The following is a 12,930-nucleotide window of genomic DNA, read 5'->3' on the forward strand; positions in this document are numbered from 1 at the left end:
GTTGTTGGTCTAAACCTATTTTCTACTAAACTGATTTTCATATTTCCTGTCAGAAAAAGAAACTTTCTGTATCATAGCTTTTTGGATTTATTGAACATTAGGTTAATATGTTATATTACTTCTGAGCCTTATTTATTTACTCTGTTCCATTAATCTACTTGTCTATTTTTTAACCAACAAAAGGATAGTTTTGACAACTGTTTTATAATATAATTTTAGATCTAGTCATGTTATGCCCTCTTTCTTTTTTTTTTTCTATTTAGTGGGGAGCAGTCTTATGTGGAGTGTTAGGTATTAGGTATTTTGGAAAGAGATTTAAGAGTTGGATGATGATAGGATGGAGTCAATTGTTAGTTGCTTGTGCTTTAGATTTAGAGCTATACTTTTTTCTGGTGGCGAAGAACTGTAAACTAAGGGGATTCTTATCAATTGAGGAATGGCTGAATTAATTGTAGTATATAAATGTAATGGGATATATATGATTGTGCTATAAGAAGTAATGAAGGAAAAAGTTATCAAACTGTGCATACCCTTTGATCCAGCAGTGCTACTACTGGGCTTATACCCCAAGGAGATACTAAAGAAGGGAAAGGGACCTGTATGTGCCAAAATGTTTGTGGCAACCCAGTTTGTAGTGGAAAGAAGCTGGAAAATGAATGGATGCCCATAAATTGGAGAATGGTTGGGTAAAATGTGGTATATGAATGTTATGGAATATTATTGCTCTCTAAGAAATGACCAGCAGGATGATTTCAGAAAGGCTTGGAGAGACTTACATGAACTGATGCTGAGTGAAATGAGCAGAACCAGGAGATCATTATATATGTCAACAACGATACTGTATGAGGATGTATTCTGATGGAAGTGGATTTCTTTGACAAAGAGACCTAACTCAGTTTCAATCAATCAGTGATGGACAAAAGCAGCTACACCCAAAGAAAGAACACTGGGAAATGAATGTCAACTGTTTGCATTTTTTGTTTTTCTTCCCAGGTTATTTTTATCCTCTGAATCCAATTCTCCCTGTGCAACAAGAGAACTGTTTGGTTCTGCACACATATACTGTATCTAGGATATACTGTGACATATTCAACATAAAGGACTGCTTGCCATCTGGGGGAGGAGGTGGAGGGAGAGAGGGGAAAAGTTGGAACAGAAGTGAGTGCAAGGGATAATGTAAAAAATTATCCTGGCATGGGTTCTGTCAATAAAAAGTTATTATAATAAAAAAATATGCAAAGATAAAAAAAAAAGAAGTAATGGAGGAAATGGTTTCAAAAAAATCTGGGAAGTCCTGTATGAACTGATGAAAAGCAAAGTGAACAGAACTAGGAGAACAAACCTACACAGTAATATTGTTAAAAAAAAAAAAAAATTCAATCAATATTGAAAGACTTAGTAACTGATCAACATGATTACTACAATTCAAAAGGATTCATGATGAAACATATTATCCACCTCCAGAAAGAGAACTAATGGACTCAGAGTACAGACAAGCATTTTCCCCCTTCTTTCTTGGTTTTTTTTTTTTTTTTTTTTGTTTTGCTTTTTTTTTTTGGTGGGGAGGAAGGAGGAAAACATGTCAAAGCAGAAATTTGTTTTGAATGACCATACATATTTGTAATAACTTTTGCTTTTTTATCTTTTCATGACATGGGGGAAAGGAAAAGAATTTAAAACTGAAAAAAAAAAGATTTAAAATTAGAAAGGATCCTTAGAATATCTTTTCCCTTTGGTTTTTCGGGGGTGGATCCTGTGAAAGACAAATTTCACCCCTCCAATTCCTCTCCCAAGCTGACTGCCCTTGCTGAAGAAATTCCATTCTTGTTCCTTCCAAATGGAAAGGAGAGTTCTTTGATCTAGGGGGAGAAAGGAAAAGAAGGGGAGAAAAAGAGGAAGAGAAAGGAAGAGAGGAGGAGAGAAGGGAAAAAAGGGGAAAGAGTATCAGGGAAGGAACTGTGACAGGTAGTCTCGGCCTGATGATCAGTCTTCTCCATACTCCATACTTTGCTTATGGGGGTTAGAGAAGGTTACCAGAATCCCAAATGGCTGGGGGAGGAGATCCTTGGGGCTGGAGAAGAAGGGTAATTCTAGCCAAGCTGGTGAGAACCGAACACCTGGATAATGATAAACTTAAGGTTGTGGATAGGAGAGAGGGCCCCCCACCCTGTTTTGTGCCCTAGCTTGGCAAGAACATAGAACTGGGAGTCCCCAGATCCATAAAAGCACTTCCGCCACTCCACCCCACGACCCACTTTCTCTTTTATCAGTCAGACTTGGCTCCCATCCTAACCCTGAAGCCTTTTTGTCCCCAGACCTTGCCCCTTTTCCTCCTCCCACCCCCCATTTCTGCTCTTCGCCTCTCTGTGGGGTGTCTGTGTCACATCAGGCCTTCAACAGGGGCCAGGCTGGTCTCCGATTTGCTGACCCTCTAAACCACAGGGATGGCCTTCTCCTGCACTGCCTGCAGCCCCTAGCACAAGGCGGGGGAGGGGGTGGATCAGTGGAGGCTCCTGAATTTGACTGACTCCCTCTTGGTAGCCTCCTGGGACTCACACAGGAAGGCTCTCCCTCCCTACCCACCCATGTTTGCTTCCATTGTTTTCTGTCTCCTCTCCAGACTCCCATCACAATCATGGGAGCCAGAGCTAGGAGGCACCAGAAAGATCCATTAGTTCCACCTTCTCCGTTTATAAATGGATGACATGCAAAACAAGGAGTCACTTACCTAAGATTAAGTATGTAGTGAGAAGCAGAGTGGACACTTGGACCCGGGGTCTCTGGCTCTGGCAGTACACAAGCCCATTGTTTCTGTAATCCGCCTCCCCAACCCTCTCCTGCCTTCACCCACCCAGCCATGCTCAACAGTTCTCGTCCAGGGGCTTCTGGCAACAAGTTAAGAAAAAAGGGATTGTATCCCCATTAGGATTCATCTCTGGGGCCATGAGATGGGACTGGATCTCCACTCACATCCCCCAGAAAAACCACTTTTTGCCCATTTTGGGGGCCAATCTTGTACTTAAGTCTGAGAGGAAGAACATATTAGCACAGGGGTCCTGAGAGTTGGGAGGTATGTAGCTACATGGACCTCCCCAAGAAACCGGTCAGAGCGCATCCTGGGGGCTGGAGCTGGATTCTCCTCTCCCCCCAACTACTCCTTTCCCCCTTTCCTCTTTCCCTGGACTCTGGAGCTCTGAGAACTAGTGTGTGAAGGAAGGCCTTGGGAAAAAACGAGTGCCCCTGAGAGAAGGGCAGCCTCCCAATCAGACTGGTGGGAGGCTTACACCTGTGGGTAAATTCAACCTGAAGAGCCCATCCTTCTATGTATGTCCTCGCAGGTAGCCTCTGGCTTGGGAGATCTCCCTCCTTCCCCTGCCAAATCTCCTCTATCAGGACAGAGTATGTGAAGGGGCAGTCAAGTCACAGCTGGGTTTGCACTGGAATAAGGCCCAAGGTCTCTGGATCTCAAGCCCTATAAAGCTCTGCCCTGTCCCAGAGCCTGACCCAGACAAATTGGCAGAGATGGCAGTGCTGTGGGCTCTCCTGTGCCTGGCCTTCCTCGGCTCTTCCTATGGTAAGCCAAGTAGGCTCCCCTGCCCCATTCTCCCGTTCCCATCCCCAAGTCCCCTCAGCCTGTGCTCTAGCCACTGTACAACCCACCACTTCAAGGCAGCTGATGGACTTAAACCTGGGTATTTTGATCCCCAGTTCATTGCACCTTACTGTTTCACAACTCTTAGAAATTCCCACACTCTATACTGAGGGACCAATCCTCCCAAGAGGGAGGATTCCTCCTTCTTCCTAACAGCCCTTCCTGATTCTCCAAGGCCCAACCATGCTCTGAGCTTAATGTTCTCTGATGTCCTCCCATGCAGGACTTGTATTGAACCTCCTAATTCTCCTAAGTGCTTGTCCATCGATTCACAGGCTTCAGCTCTTCCTTCCAACAATCCCTATGGTGGCAGGGACTCTGAGAGGCCCCAGAAGGGAGTCTTTGGGGAGAGGAAGGGCAGGTGGGCTTTCTGGGGAGCAATCTGGAGCATATCCATAATCAAAATCCAAAAGCTTTCATGGCCTATTTCCACTAGGACACTAACCCTACCTGTGTAAGATAGGTGTGATCACTTAGTCTCAATGAGCCCATTTTCTTCATATTTAAGAATATTTATAGGGTTATTAAAATTCTATAAATTTTACTTTATAAATGCAAGTCCTTATAATGGTTAAACTATGATGGGGTTTTTCTGTATTGCCCATTATAGGCTGTGGAATCCCAGCCATTAAACCAGCTCTGAACTTCAACCAGAAGATCGTCAATGGGGTAAATGCTGTGTCAGGCTCCTGGCCCTGGCAAGTGTCCCTGCAGGTAATGGCTTACCTCCGGCAAGGAAGAGCAGGAGACAGAGGAGATGGGAATAAGGGAGGAGAGTAAGAAGAGGAAAGGGACTTAGCCCAGCTGGAACAGTTCTCTGACCCCTCTGTATCATCTTAGGAGTATAGATCTTTGGCAAAGAGGGAGCAATCTCAGTACTGGGTGGGGGGAAGAATGCAGTGCAGTCCCTGAACAAGAAGACCATTGCCTGAACAAAACCTTCTTCCTCTATTAATAACATATTTGTGTAACCCTTTCCTCACAAGAACTCTTGTGAAGTAGATAATATAAATATTTATAGATAAGGAAACTGAGGCTAAAATTAGGTAACTTGTCCAAAGATACAGTAGATTGACAGAATCAGAATCCCAAAAAAGATCTTGAGAGGCTATAGCATTGAAATTCAATAAGAATAAATATAAAGCCTTAAATAGGCTCCAAAAATTAACTTTACAAGTACAGGATGGGGAAGACATGGTTAAAATGCAATTTGTCTTAAGTCTGGAGAGGGGTGTGGCAGGGCAGGGTTAGTGGGATGCAAGTTGGCCATGGATCAGCACTGTAACAACTGGACATCGGAAAAAGGTCGCATGTGACCTTGGACCAAGCCAGATAGCTTCCAAGAATATGAAGTGGTCATTCCTCTAGTCTGCCCATGTCAGACCACATCTAAATCAGGTATTATGTTCAGTTCTGGGCAGCAAAGGTTAAGGATCCTAGTAAGTGAGAGTTTGTGGGGCGGGGACAGCTGGGATGGGGGAGACCCTTAAGCCAAGTCCAGTGACATCAGGGAAGAAACTTGGCATGTGGATATTTAGCCTGGAGAAGGGAAAATGAGGGGGAGAGAAAGAGGAAAAGAAGAAACAGCTGCTTTCTGTCTAGCTCCAGAGCTTTGGGTGGATATCACAGAGGCAGCTAGGGAAATCTTCCTGACAACTAGACCCTATCCCAAAGTGTGATGGCCCACCCCGGGAGGTGGCCGGCTCCCCTTCTTTGGAGCTCCTTTTCTCTGATGACAGCTGGAGTCACTTCTGGGATTCACTTTACCCATGAGTCCCAGAAGTCATGAGACTGGCCTAAGGTCACGCAGTTAGTACGTGGCTGGGCCGGAATTCAAACCCAGATCATCTGCCTCAAAATCCAGTTATCCCTGCTAACATGAACAAAGCTAAGGAGAGTGGGGTTCCTATCTAAAGTCTGGGGAAACCCTCTGGACACCCATCATCAGTTCTGATTCAGGTCTGACTCTAGCCCAGAAATAAACCTAACAGGCTGTTTCCATCTCACCTCCTCTCTACAGGACCAAAGTGGTTTTCACTTCTGTGGAGGTTCCCTCATCACCCAGAACTGGGTCATCACAGCTGCTCATTGCAACGTGAGGTGAGGCCCTTAAAATGAGAGGCCTTCAGAGCCACAGGGCCTGAGGGCCCCACAGAGGGCCCAGCTCCAATAATGGCTCTCTGTCCTACCCCACAATGACCCCCTCCACCAAGTCCTGGCCTAAGGCACCCACCCCCTCCATGGCTGTCGTTAGCCCTAGGCCCACTGGCCTTTCTTTTCATCCTGCCCATGACCCCATTTCCTTCTTGCCACAGCCCAGGCCGTCACCTGGTTGTCCTTGGAGAATACGACCGCTCATCTAATGCAGAACCCATTCAGGTCAGGAGTATCTCAAAGGTGAGCATGGGAAAGGAACCGATCCCACAGGCCCTGAGGTGGGAGATGCGGAAGTGAGACAATTGCCAGGACCTGGCCCTCAGCCCCCACCCGCCCTCACTGAGACTGGTTCCCCACAGATCATCACCTACCCTGGCTGGAATCCCAACACCATCAACAATGACCTCACCCTGGTCAAGCTGTCCTCCCCTGTCCAATTCACCTCTCGGATCTCCCCCATTTGTCTGGCCTCCGACAACAACTTCCCCCAGGACTACACCTGCGTCACTACCGGCTGGGGCCGCACCAGTGGCGTGGGTACGTGGAGGGGAGGCTCCGGATGAAGGGGCCTCCTCCATCCCAAGGGACAGCGTTGTGAGCGGGCTCCGGGGCCATCTGAGAGGATGGCTGGGCTGGGGGCTCCCTAGCCAAGGAAGAGGAAATGATTTCTGCCTGTGCTTACAGCCAACATCACTCCAGCCCGGCTCCAGCAGGTGGTCCTGCCCCTGGTGACCGTGAGCCAGTGCCAGCAGTATTGGGGCAGCCGCATCACAGACGCCATGATTTGTGCAGGAGGTGCCGGAGCCTCTTCCTGCCAGGTAATCTGAAAGCTCCCTAGAGTGTGAGGGAGACCCCAAAGCATCAAGGGCTCAACCCAGAATCAATGCTCAGTCGGGTTAGAGTGCCAACTCTTCCTTGGGATTCCCCAGGGTTATCTCACAGGAGCCACTGACCATTCCCGGGATGAATGGGGCTCCCATGATCCCAGGAGGATCCCAGGCTCCCTCCTGGCAGAGGGACCAGCTGCCTGGGGCAACCTTCTGTCTTTGGGACAGTAAACTGGCATTGGTTCAGTCCAATACCAGTGACCCGTCTTTCTCGCTCCCTGTTCAACTGTCTTTCTGCTCTCCACTTCTCTCCAGGGTGACTCCGGGGGCCCCCTCGTGTGCCGCCGTAGCAGCCAGCCACAAGCACCTTGGATCCAAGTCGGTATTGTGTCCTGGGGGGCGAGCAACTGCAATGTCCGGATACCAGCCATGTACACACGCGTCAGCAAGTTTTACTCTTGGATCAACCAGATGGTAGCCAGCAACTAAAGAGCTTGAAGAAGGGTCCCACCCAAACCCAAATGCCCTTCCTCTCTATTTCCTGAAGCACAATAAATTCCCCATCTTCTCTCAAGGCTGGACTGGTTTTTCCCTCAGGCTTTTCCACCTTGGGTGACCAGCAGGTGTGGGAGCTGGGTGAGGATGAGGTGGGACTGGCCTGAGGAGGGGGCCACCCTGGGAAAGGCCAGAGGCTCTCTCCTGCACTCCACACCCACTCTGGGACCCTGCCAAGGTATTTTGCTTCACCTGGGGCTGAGCCAAGAAGACAGAGCAGGATTTAGAACTTGGCCCTGGCACTATCAGAAAGGAAACCTGAAACAGGTGAAGGGGGCGGTGTGTGTTCCAAAAGGTGTTTCAGCCCAAATGGGACTGGACAGGGACACTTTAGGGAGATCCCCAGGACCACCTCACCCTCTCTACCACTCCCTATCAGGTTCTCCTAGATTAGAGAATGTGCTGGTCCTGAAGTCGGGGAGACCCAAATTCAAATTCAATCTCAGATACTCGACTAACTAGTGACCAGGATATATCCCTCAACCTAGATTAGCCTCAATTTCCTCATCTGTTATATGGAGATAACTGTAGATACCTCCCAGGATTGTTCTGAGAATCAAATAACTATAAGGTTATAGTAATATAGTAAGCACTATATTAAATGTTAGATGTTATGATTATTATTTTCCTATCCTCTCTTCTCCCTTTCTCCAAACCCAAACCCAAGAAGCAGTCATGGCCCACAGTTTTGGAGCAGCCATCCTGAGGGAAGACTGCAGGTTTATTGAATATGCAAGATACATTTGCAAACTGAGTACACAAAATAAATAACTATACATTCTCAATCCAATGGCACAAGCTCCCAGGGAACAATAGTATGAAGGACTTCCTTTAATGTCAAGAGGTTGAGACAAATGGCAAATGTCTCAAACCCCCAAGCATAAATTTATCCTGCCTCTCATGGGTTGAGGGAAGGGGGAGGAAGTGTCTGGGTCCAACAGGGATCACTTGGCAAAGAAGTGGAGTAGTGGTGTATAGGTAGTAGGATGGCAACTGAGGAAGTCCACAGAAGGAACAGGCTCCAGAAGGATATCCCTGGGAACCAAGGGACAGAAGAGAGGTTCAGGAAGATTCCAGCCAAGCATCTCCCCTCCCCCTAGCCAAGACAAATCCACTGACCCTTTGGGGTGAGGATTCCTGGTGACAGGAAAGAGAATTGCTGAAGGATGTACGGCAGCATCCCAGGCTCTGCTTTGCAGTCCCTTAGAGATCTAACTGCTGTCCAACACTCTGGAAGGTTGGGACAGTGGCTGAGATCCCTCCTGGCAGAGGGACCAGCTGCCTGGGGCAACCTTCTGTCTTTGGGACAGTAAACTGGAAGTCATAGGGGCTGTCAGAGGAAAGCAGAATGGCAAGAAAAGTGGCCCAGAAGAAAGGATTTGAAGTTCCCTGGGCCTTGGAGAAGGCAATCTGTGACACATGGCTCTCTCTTTGGCAAAAAGGTGTGCTTGCATACACAAATGAAGAAATCACTTTGGCTTAGTTTTCCTGTTGGTACCAAGGATTCACAAGGAAAGGAGACCTGGTCCTTGGTACTGCTGGTCAGAATTGGCAGCAATATTTACATGAATAGCTTTATCTTTTTGTCAATGGTTTGTTTTCAATAGAGTATTCCATTAGATCTTTACAGGCCAGGGATATGGGAAAACACTCACCTACCCTAAGTGCTATGGGGATCTTATCAAGGAGGCAGCTTGACTCCTCTACCAGGAATTAAGCCCAACCCCTTCTCAAATTTGCTGAGAGCAGCTTCAGTTTAAAAACGGGCAAGAAAAAGGGAGGGATGCCCCCTAAAATGGGTTCTATTGCTCCACCTTAGCTGCAAGCCAGACAAAGTTTGCAAGTCCATGCATTTAAGAGAGTCAGAGATGTCTAAACAGACAATGGAGTCTGGTCCAGAGTGGGCCATGTTAGGGGAACCAGCCCCCCTCCATCCCAACCCTGCAGTTTCACCGAGGGGCCATGGAGCCTCCCCCAACCCCTTCCCTACAGGTGGGCATATTCACACAGTATTGCTAAGTTCCACAAGAAATCCCTTAAGGACAGGCTTCCTGGTGAGAAGGAAGGGGATGGAAGAATTAATGACCCTATCCCTAAGCCCCTCCCTCAAAACTGCCTCATTCCTCAGGCAGCAAAATTCCAGCTTCAGAACCTCCGGCCCCTGGAGGCTGCTCCCCAGGCTGGCCGCTGATCCATGTCTCAAGCAGCCACTAGGTGTCACTCGGACTTTGTCCATGGAAGGCCAGTTATTTTGTGAGCAGACTGGGATACACGCTCCATGAGAACCCTGAACATCTCCTGCCAGCAGGTTCCCATGGACAAAAGATAAAAAGGTGGGGTCTGAGGAGCAGAGAGGAAACAAGGCAGGGGCCCCGGGGCTATGTGATGCTAGCAGAGAAAGCACCTGGGGGGGGCGGGGGGAGAGGAGAAAAGGCGGGCCTCACCCAGCCTTGTGTCCCAGAAGCAGAGCTGCCAGAATGGAGGCAGGGCATAGCTCCTGCCTGAGGACCACAGGACAGATGGGATAAAATCAGAAAAGGGAAATGTATCCTTGCAGCTTTCTAAGGGGAGGGGAAAGTGGCAGCCATGACTCTGCTTAGAAGCCACGGAAATTTCCCTTGGGGAGGCCAGCTGTGGCCCAAGCACCCACCCACACCAGTCTCTCTCCCCTTCTTTCCTGACTCTGGCTACAGGACACATCCTTTTCCTTCCAGAGCTAAGGATGATGCAGGCTCAGGTTTTCCTGGGAGAAAGCAGATGGAGGGAAAGAGAACCAAAATAACACTGGGATCTCACAGGACACCTGAACCCTTAGAACCAGCCTGTCACACCCTCCCAGGGGAAGGGAGGGAGAGAGGCAGCACACCCCTGGAGTATTCACTAGCCATATGACTCCAGGCAAGTCACATCATCCTGTCTGCCTCAGTTTTCTCCTCTGTAAAATGATCTGGTGAAGAAATGGCCAGCCGCTCCAGCATCTCTGCCAAGAAAACCCTCAAAGAAGTCATGGAGAGTGGGATACAGCTAAAAATGACTAACCAAGGGGAAGGAAGCAGGGGATCTTAAGGGATGGCCACATGTTCTCTACATTTCTTTTTACACACACACACTACATACACACACACACACACACATGCTCCTACATAAATGCCAGGTCCCCTTCACTAGATGAAATGGTCCTAGATGCTCCACTGCCCTCCAGGCCCTCCCCACCGCAGCGCCCCCAAGCCTAGAAAAGTTCCCTCTTGTCCTGGCCCTCTCTGAGCCACTATGGGCCTTTTCTCTGTCCCAGGTGAGCTACCACAAAGGCGCCTCCATTTCCTGTTGGTTACAGGGGTGCCAAGTATGTGCTACAGATACCAGCTCTCTGAGCTACATGGGTCCTCCCAGGGAAAGGAGGAAGAAAAGGAAGGAAAGGAAAGGGGTAGGAAAGGAGTAAGAGTAGATATCCTGGCAAGTGGAAGGGCCAAGGGAAACACATTTGACATGAGGGGGCTCTCATGTAATTGCTCTATCTGGCTCTAAGCAAGGGAAAAAATAAGGAGGCCTAGGGTGTGGGTCAAAAACCCCTAACACCACCTCTCCTGAGGAGGATTTAGGGCATAACCACTAAATAATGCAGCCTGCAAGAAGGTGCACCCCTTACCCTAAGCCAACAGCCAGGCCCATGTCATATCACAGCCATAAGGACCATCTCTAGGGTAGGAATAGCAGGGTAGGAGGAACTGGAATTAGGGAAGGAGGGACAAGGGTTTTTTCCTTTCTTTCTTCTTCCAAGACTTACCCTATCACAATAAGGTGCTCAGACCTAAAATTCCTAGTCTACTCTTGGTCTCCTCCTCATGGTCCAGACTGCCTAGGAAGTGGTCCCCCCACCCCCACCTGTACACACTGCAGTTCTGACACAGCAGGAAGCTCTTAGGTAGTTGAGTCATAGCCACTCAATACTCCAACCTCCCAGGAAAGGTGGGCACACAACAGAAATGCCATCCTTCATCATCTGAAAGGGGCCCTTGATCACACAAACATGCCAGGTAGGTATACAGTATGGGGGTGGGAAGACAAACTCAGTCCTTAGAATCTGGCATTAATAAATAATACTGGGCACTCCAGGCCCACCAGACTTTTCTTTTTCCGGGCCCCTCACTAGCCTGGGGGTGGCATGAGGCACTTGAGACAGCTGGGTGTCCGGCAAAGAGATGGGAGTCTGTTGTGCAGCCCCAGACTCTCCCCCAAGTAAGAAGGGAAACTCAGGTGCCTGTGGCGCCTGCTCTAGCTCCCTGGGTACTGGGTCCCACTGCCACTTCCCTAGGCCTATCCCCTGGAACACTTCAGCTGAAGGGAAGTAGCCAAGTTAGGGTATGTGCAAGGAGACTGGCAGCTCAGCCATTATATTGCTGTTGGTAGCGCAGGTTGAGTTCTCGCAGTTCCCGCTCACGCACACGCCGAGACTTGTTGGACTTGGTCGAACGGCTGGAGCGTGTGGACTGAGCTGACTTGGTGCTCTGGCACCGAGAAGACGCCCTCTTGAGAAGATTCTGGGAAATTGAGCGGTGAAGATTCTTCATGGATGAAGAGGCAGCCATGCTCACCACCCAAGGGTGCTTCAAGGCTTGGAGAGCTGTCATTCTGGCACCAGGATCCACAGTTAGCAGACGGTCAATGAAATCCTTTGCCAAATTTGATACACTGGGCCAGGGCTAGGAAAACAGAGAGGAAAACCAGTTAGGGCCAAAGAAAACTTGGTGATCCTAAAAGAGTAGAAAGATCATTAGATATAAATCAGAGGATCTGAATTCAAATATGCTGACTTTCTATCTACATAAATTGTAATTTGCATTTCAATTTCTACACACACAAAAAATGAGGATCATTCCGTGACCTCTGAGGTTCCTTCCTGTCCTAAATCCTCTATGGGAGTCAGTCCCTTTTCAGCTATAAATTCCATGAGCTTCCATGGTTGATACTAGATGCCCTTCCTGCCAATCCCTGACACCATTACTGCCACTCTGACACTTACTCTGGTCTCCCAGGCCTTTGGTAAAGCTACCCTTAAACGCCAGGAAGCCAGGCCTCACATTTTAGATCAGACATTTCCCGAACTCCCAGTATCTTATTTTCAGGGAGACTTAGAGGAAATTAAGAGACACCCCCCACATACACCCCTTCTGCTTTGTTTTCTTTGCTTTCTAACCATTTCCTATTAAGGTTTTGTGCTTTCCTTCCTCATTCCCCAACTTTAAGACCCAATTTCCATTAATCCCCTACTCTGTCTCTTACTCCTATAACCCACTTAGTTAGCATATCTCTGTTCTGCTAGGATTTCACAGTGCTCCCAGTTCTTCCCAATGGGGAGGGGAGGGGAGGAGAACAGGGGGAGCAGCTTTCTTGAGAATCACACAGCCTCTCAGAGATCCCAATGACTCCAAACCTATTCAGCAAAATGCCTGCTCTACTTCCCGACCACTACTTGATTCAGTTTTTGTTAAGATGGAAGAGAGAGTTCAACTAGGCTTTGAAAGGAAGCTTCTTCAGGCCTGCCTTTCTTTTGAGAGAAACATGAGGAACAGTTTTGGCTCTGAAATGACAAAACTCTTGCAGGTGATGAAAAGAAAGCTCTTCTCTTTCTTAAGTTTCTCCACAACCTGCAGATGCTTTTTCACTTGAATTCAAACTTTACTAAGTACTTCCTGCCTGTAGAGCCCTAGGTGTGTTGGCATTAGGGGAGATGCAGCACTT

General features: G+C 48.2%; 2 protein-coding genes across 6 annotated transcripts in view; one reads left to right on the forward strand and one right to left on the reverse strand.

Annotated features, from left to right (window-relative positions):
* Nucleotides 1–3,474: 3,474 nt before the first annotated feature.
* CTRL (chymotrypsin like) lies at nucleotides 3,475–7,210 on the forward strand. Its single transcript, XM_003758430.2, has 7 exons — nucleotides 3,475–3,574; nucleotides 4,263–4,366; nucleotides 5,673–5,752; nucleotides 5,968–6,049; nucleotides 6,169–6,346; nucleotides 6,494–6,627; nucleotides 6,952–7,210. The coding sequence occupies exons 1-7, from the start codon at nucleotides 3,523–3,525 to the stop codon at nucleotides 7,123–7,125; spliced, it is 804 nt and encodes a 267-aa protein (XP_003758478.1). The 5' UTR covers nucleotides 3,475–3,522; the 3' UTR covers nucleotides 7,126–7,210.
* Nucleotides 7,211–7,872: 662 nt separating this feature from the next.
* Nucleotides 7,873–12,930, reverse strand: part of PSKH1 (protein serine kinase H1) — a 65,048-nt gene continuing 59,990 nt past the window's right edge. For all 5 annotated transcript variants that reach the window (XM_031950240.1, XM_031950237.1, XM_003758429.4 and 2 more), the window contains one exon: nucleotides 7,873–11,891. In XM_031950240.1, coding sequence (XP_031806100.1) covers nucleotides 11,574–11,891 — 318 coding nt within the window. In that variant the 3' untranslated portion in view covers nucleotides 7,873–11,573. The remainder of the gene's footprint in view (nucleotides 11,892–12,930) is intronic.

This window comes from Sarcophilus harrisii, chromosome 2 (genome assembly GCF_902635505.1).
Source record: "Sarcophilus harrisii chromosome 2, mSarHar1.11, whole genome shotgun sequence".
Taxonomy (NCBI): Eukaryota; Metazoa; Chordata; class Mammalia; order Dasyuromorphia; family Dasyuridae; genus Sarcophilus; species Sarcophilus harrisii.

Bases quoted from the DNA above. Each gene is read 5' to 3' on its own strand.
- CTRL (XM_003758430.2), top strand. From the start codon at position 3,523: ATGGCAGTGCTGTGGGCTCTCCTGTGCCTGGCCTTCCTCGGCTCTTCC. The intron at 4,367-5,672 runs GTAATGGCTTAC...TCCTCTCTACAG, and splicing joins CCTGGCAAGTGTCCCTGCAG to GACCAAAGTGGTTTTCACTT. The intron at 6,628-6,951 runs GTAATCTGAAAG...ACTTCTCTCCAG, and splicing joins CCGGAGCCTCTTCCTGCCAG to GGTGACTCCGGGGGCCCCCT.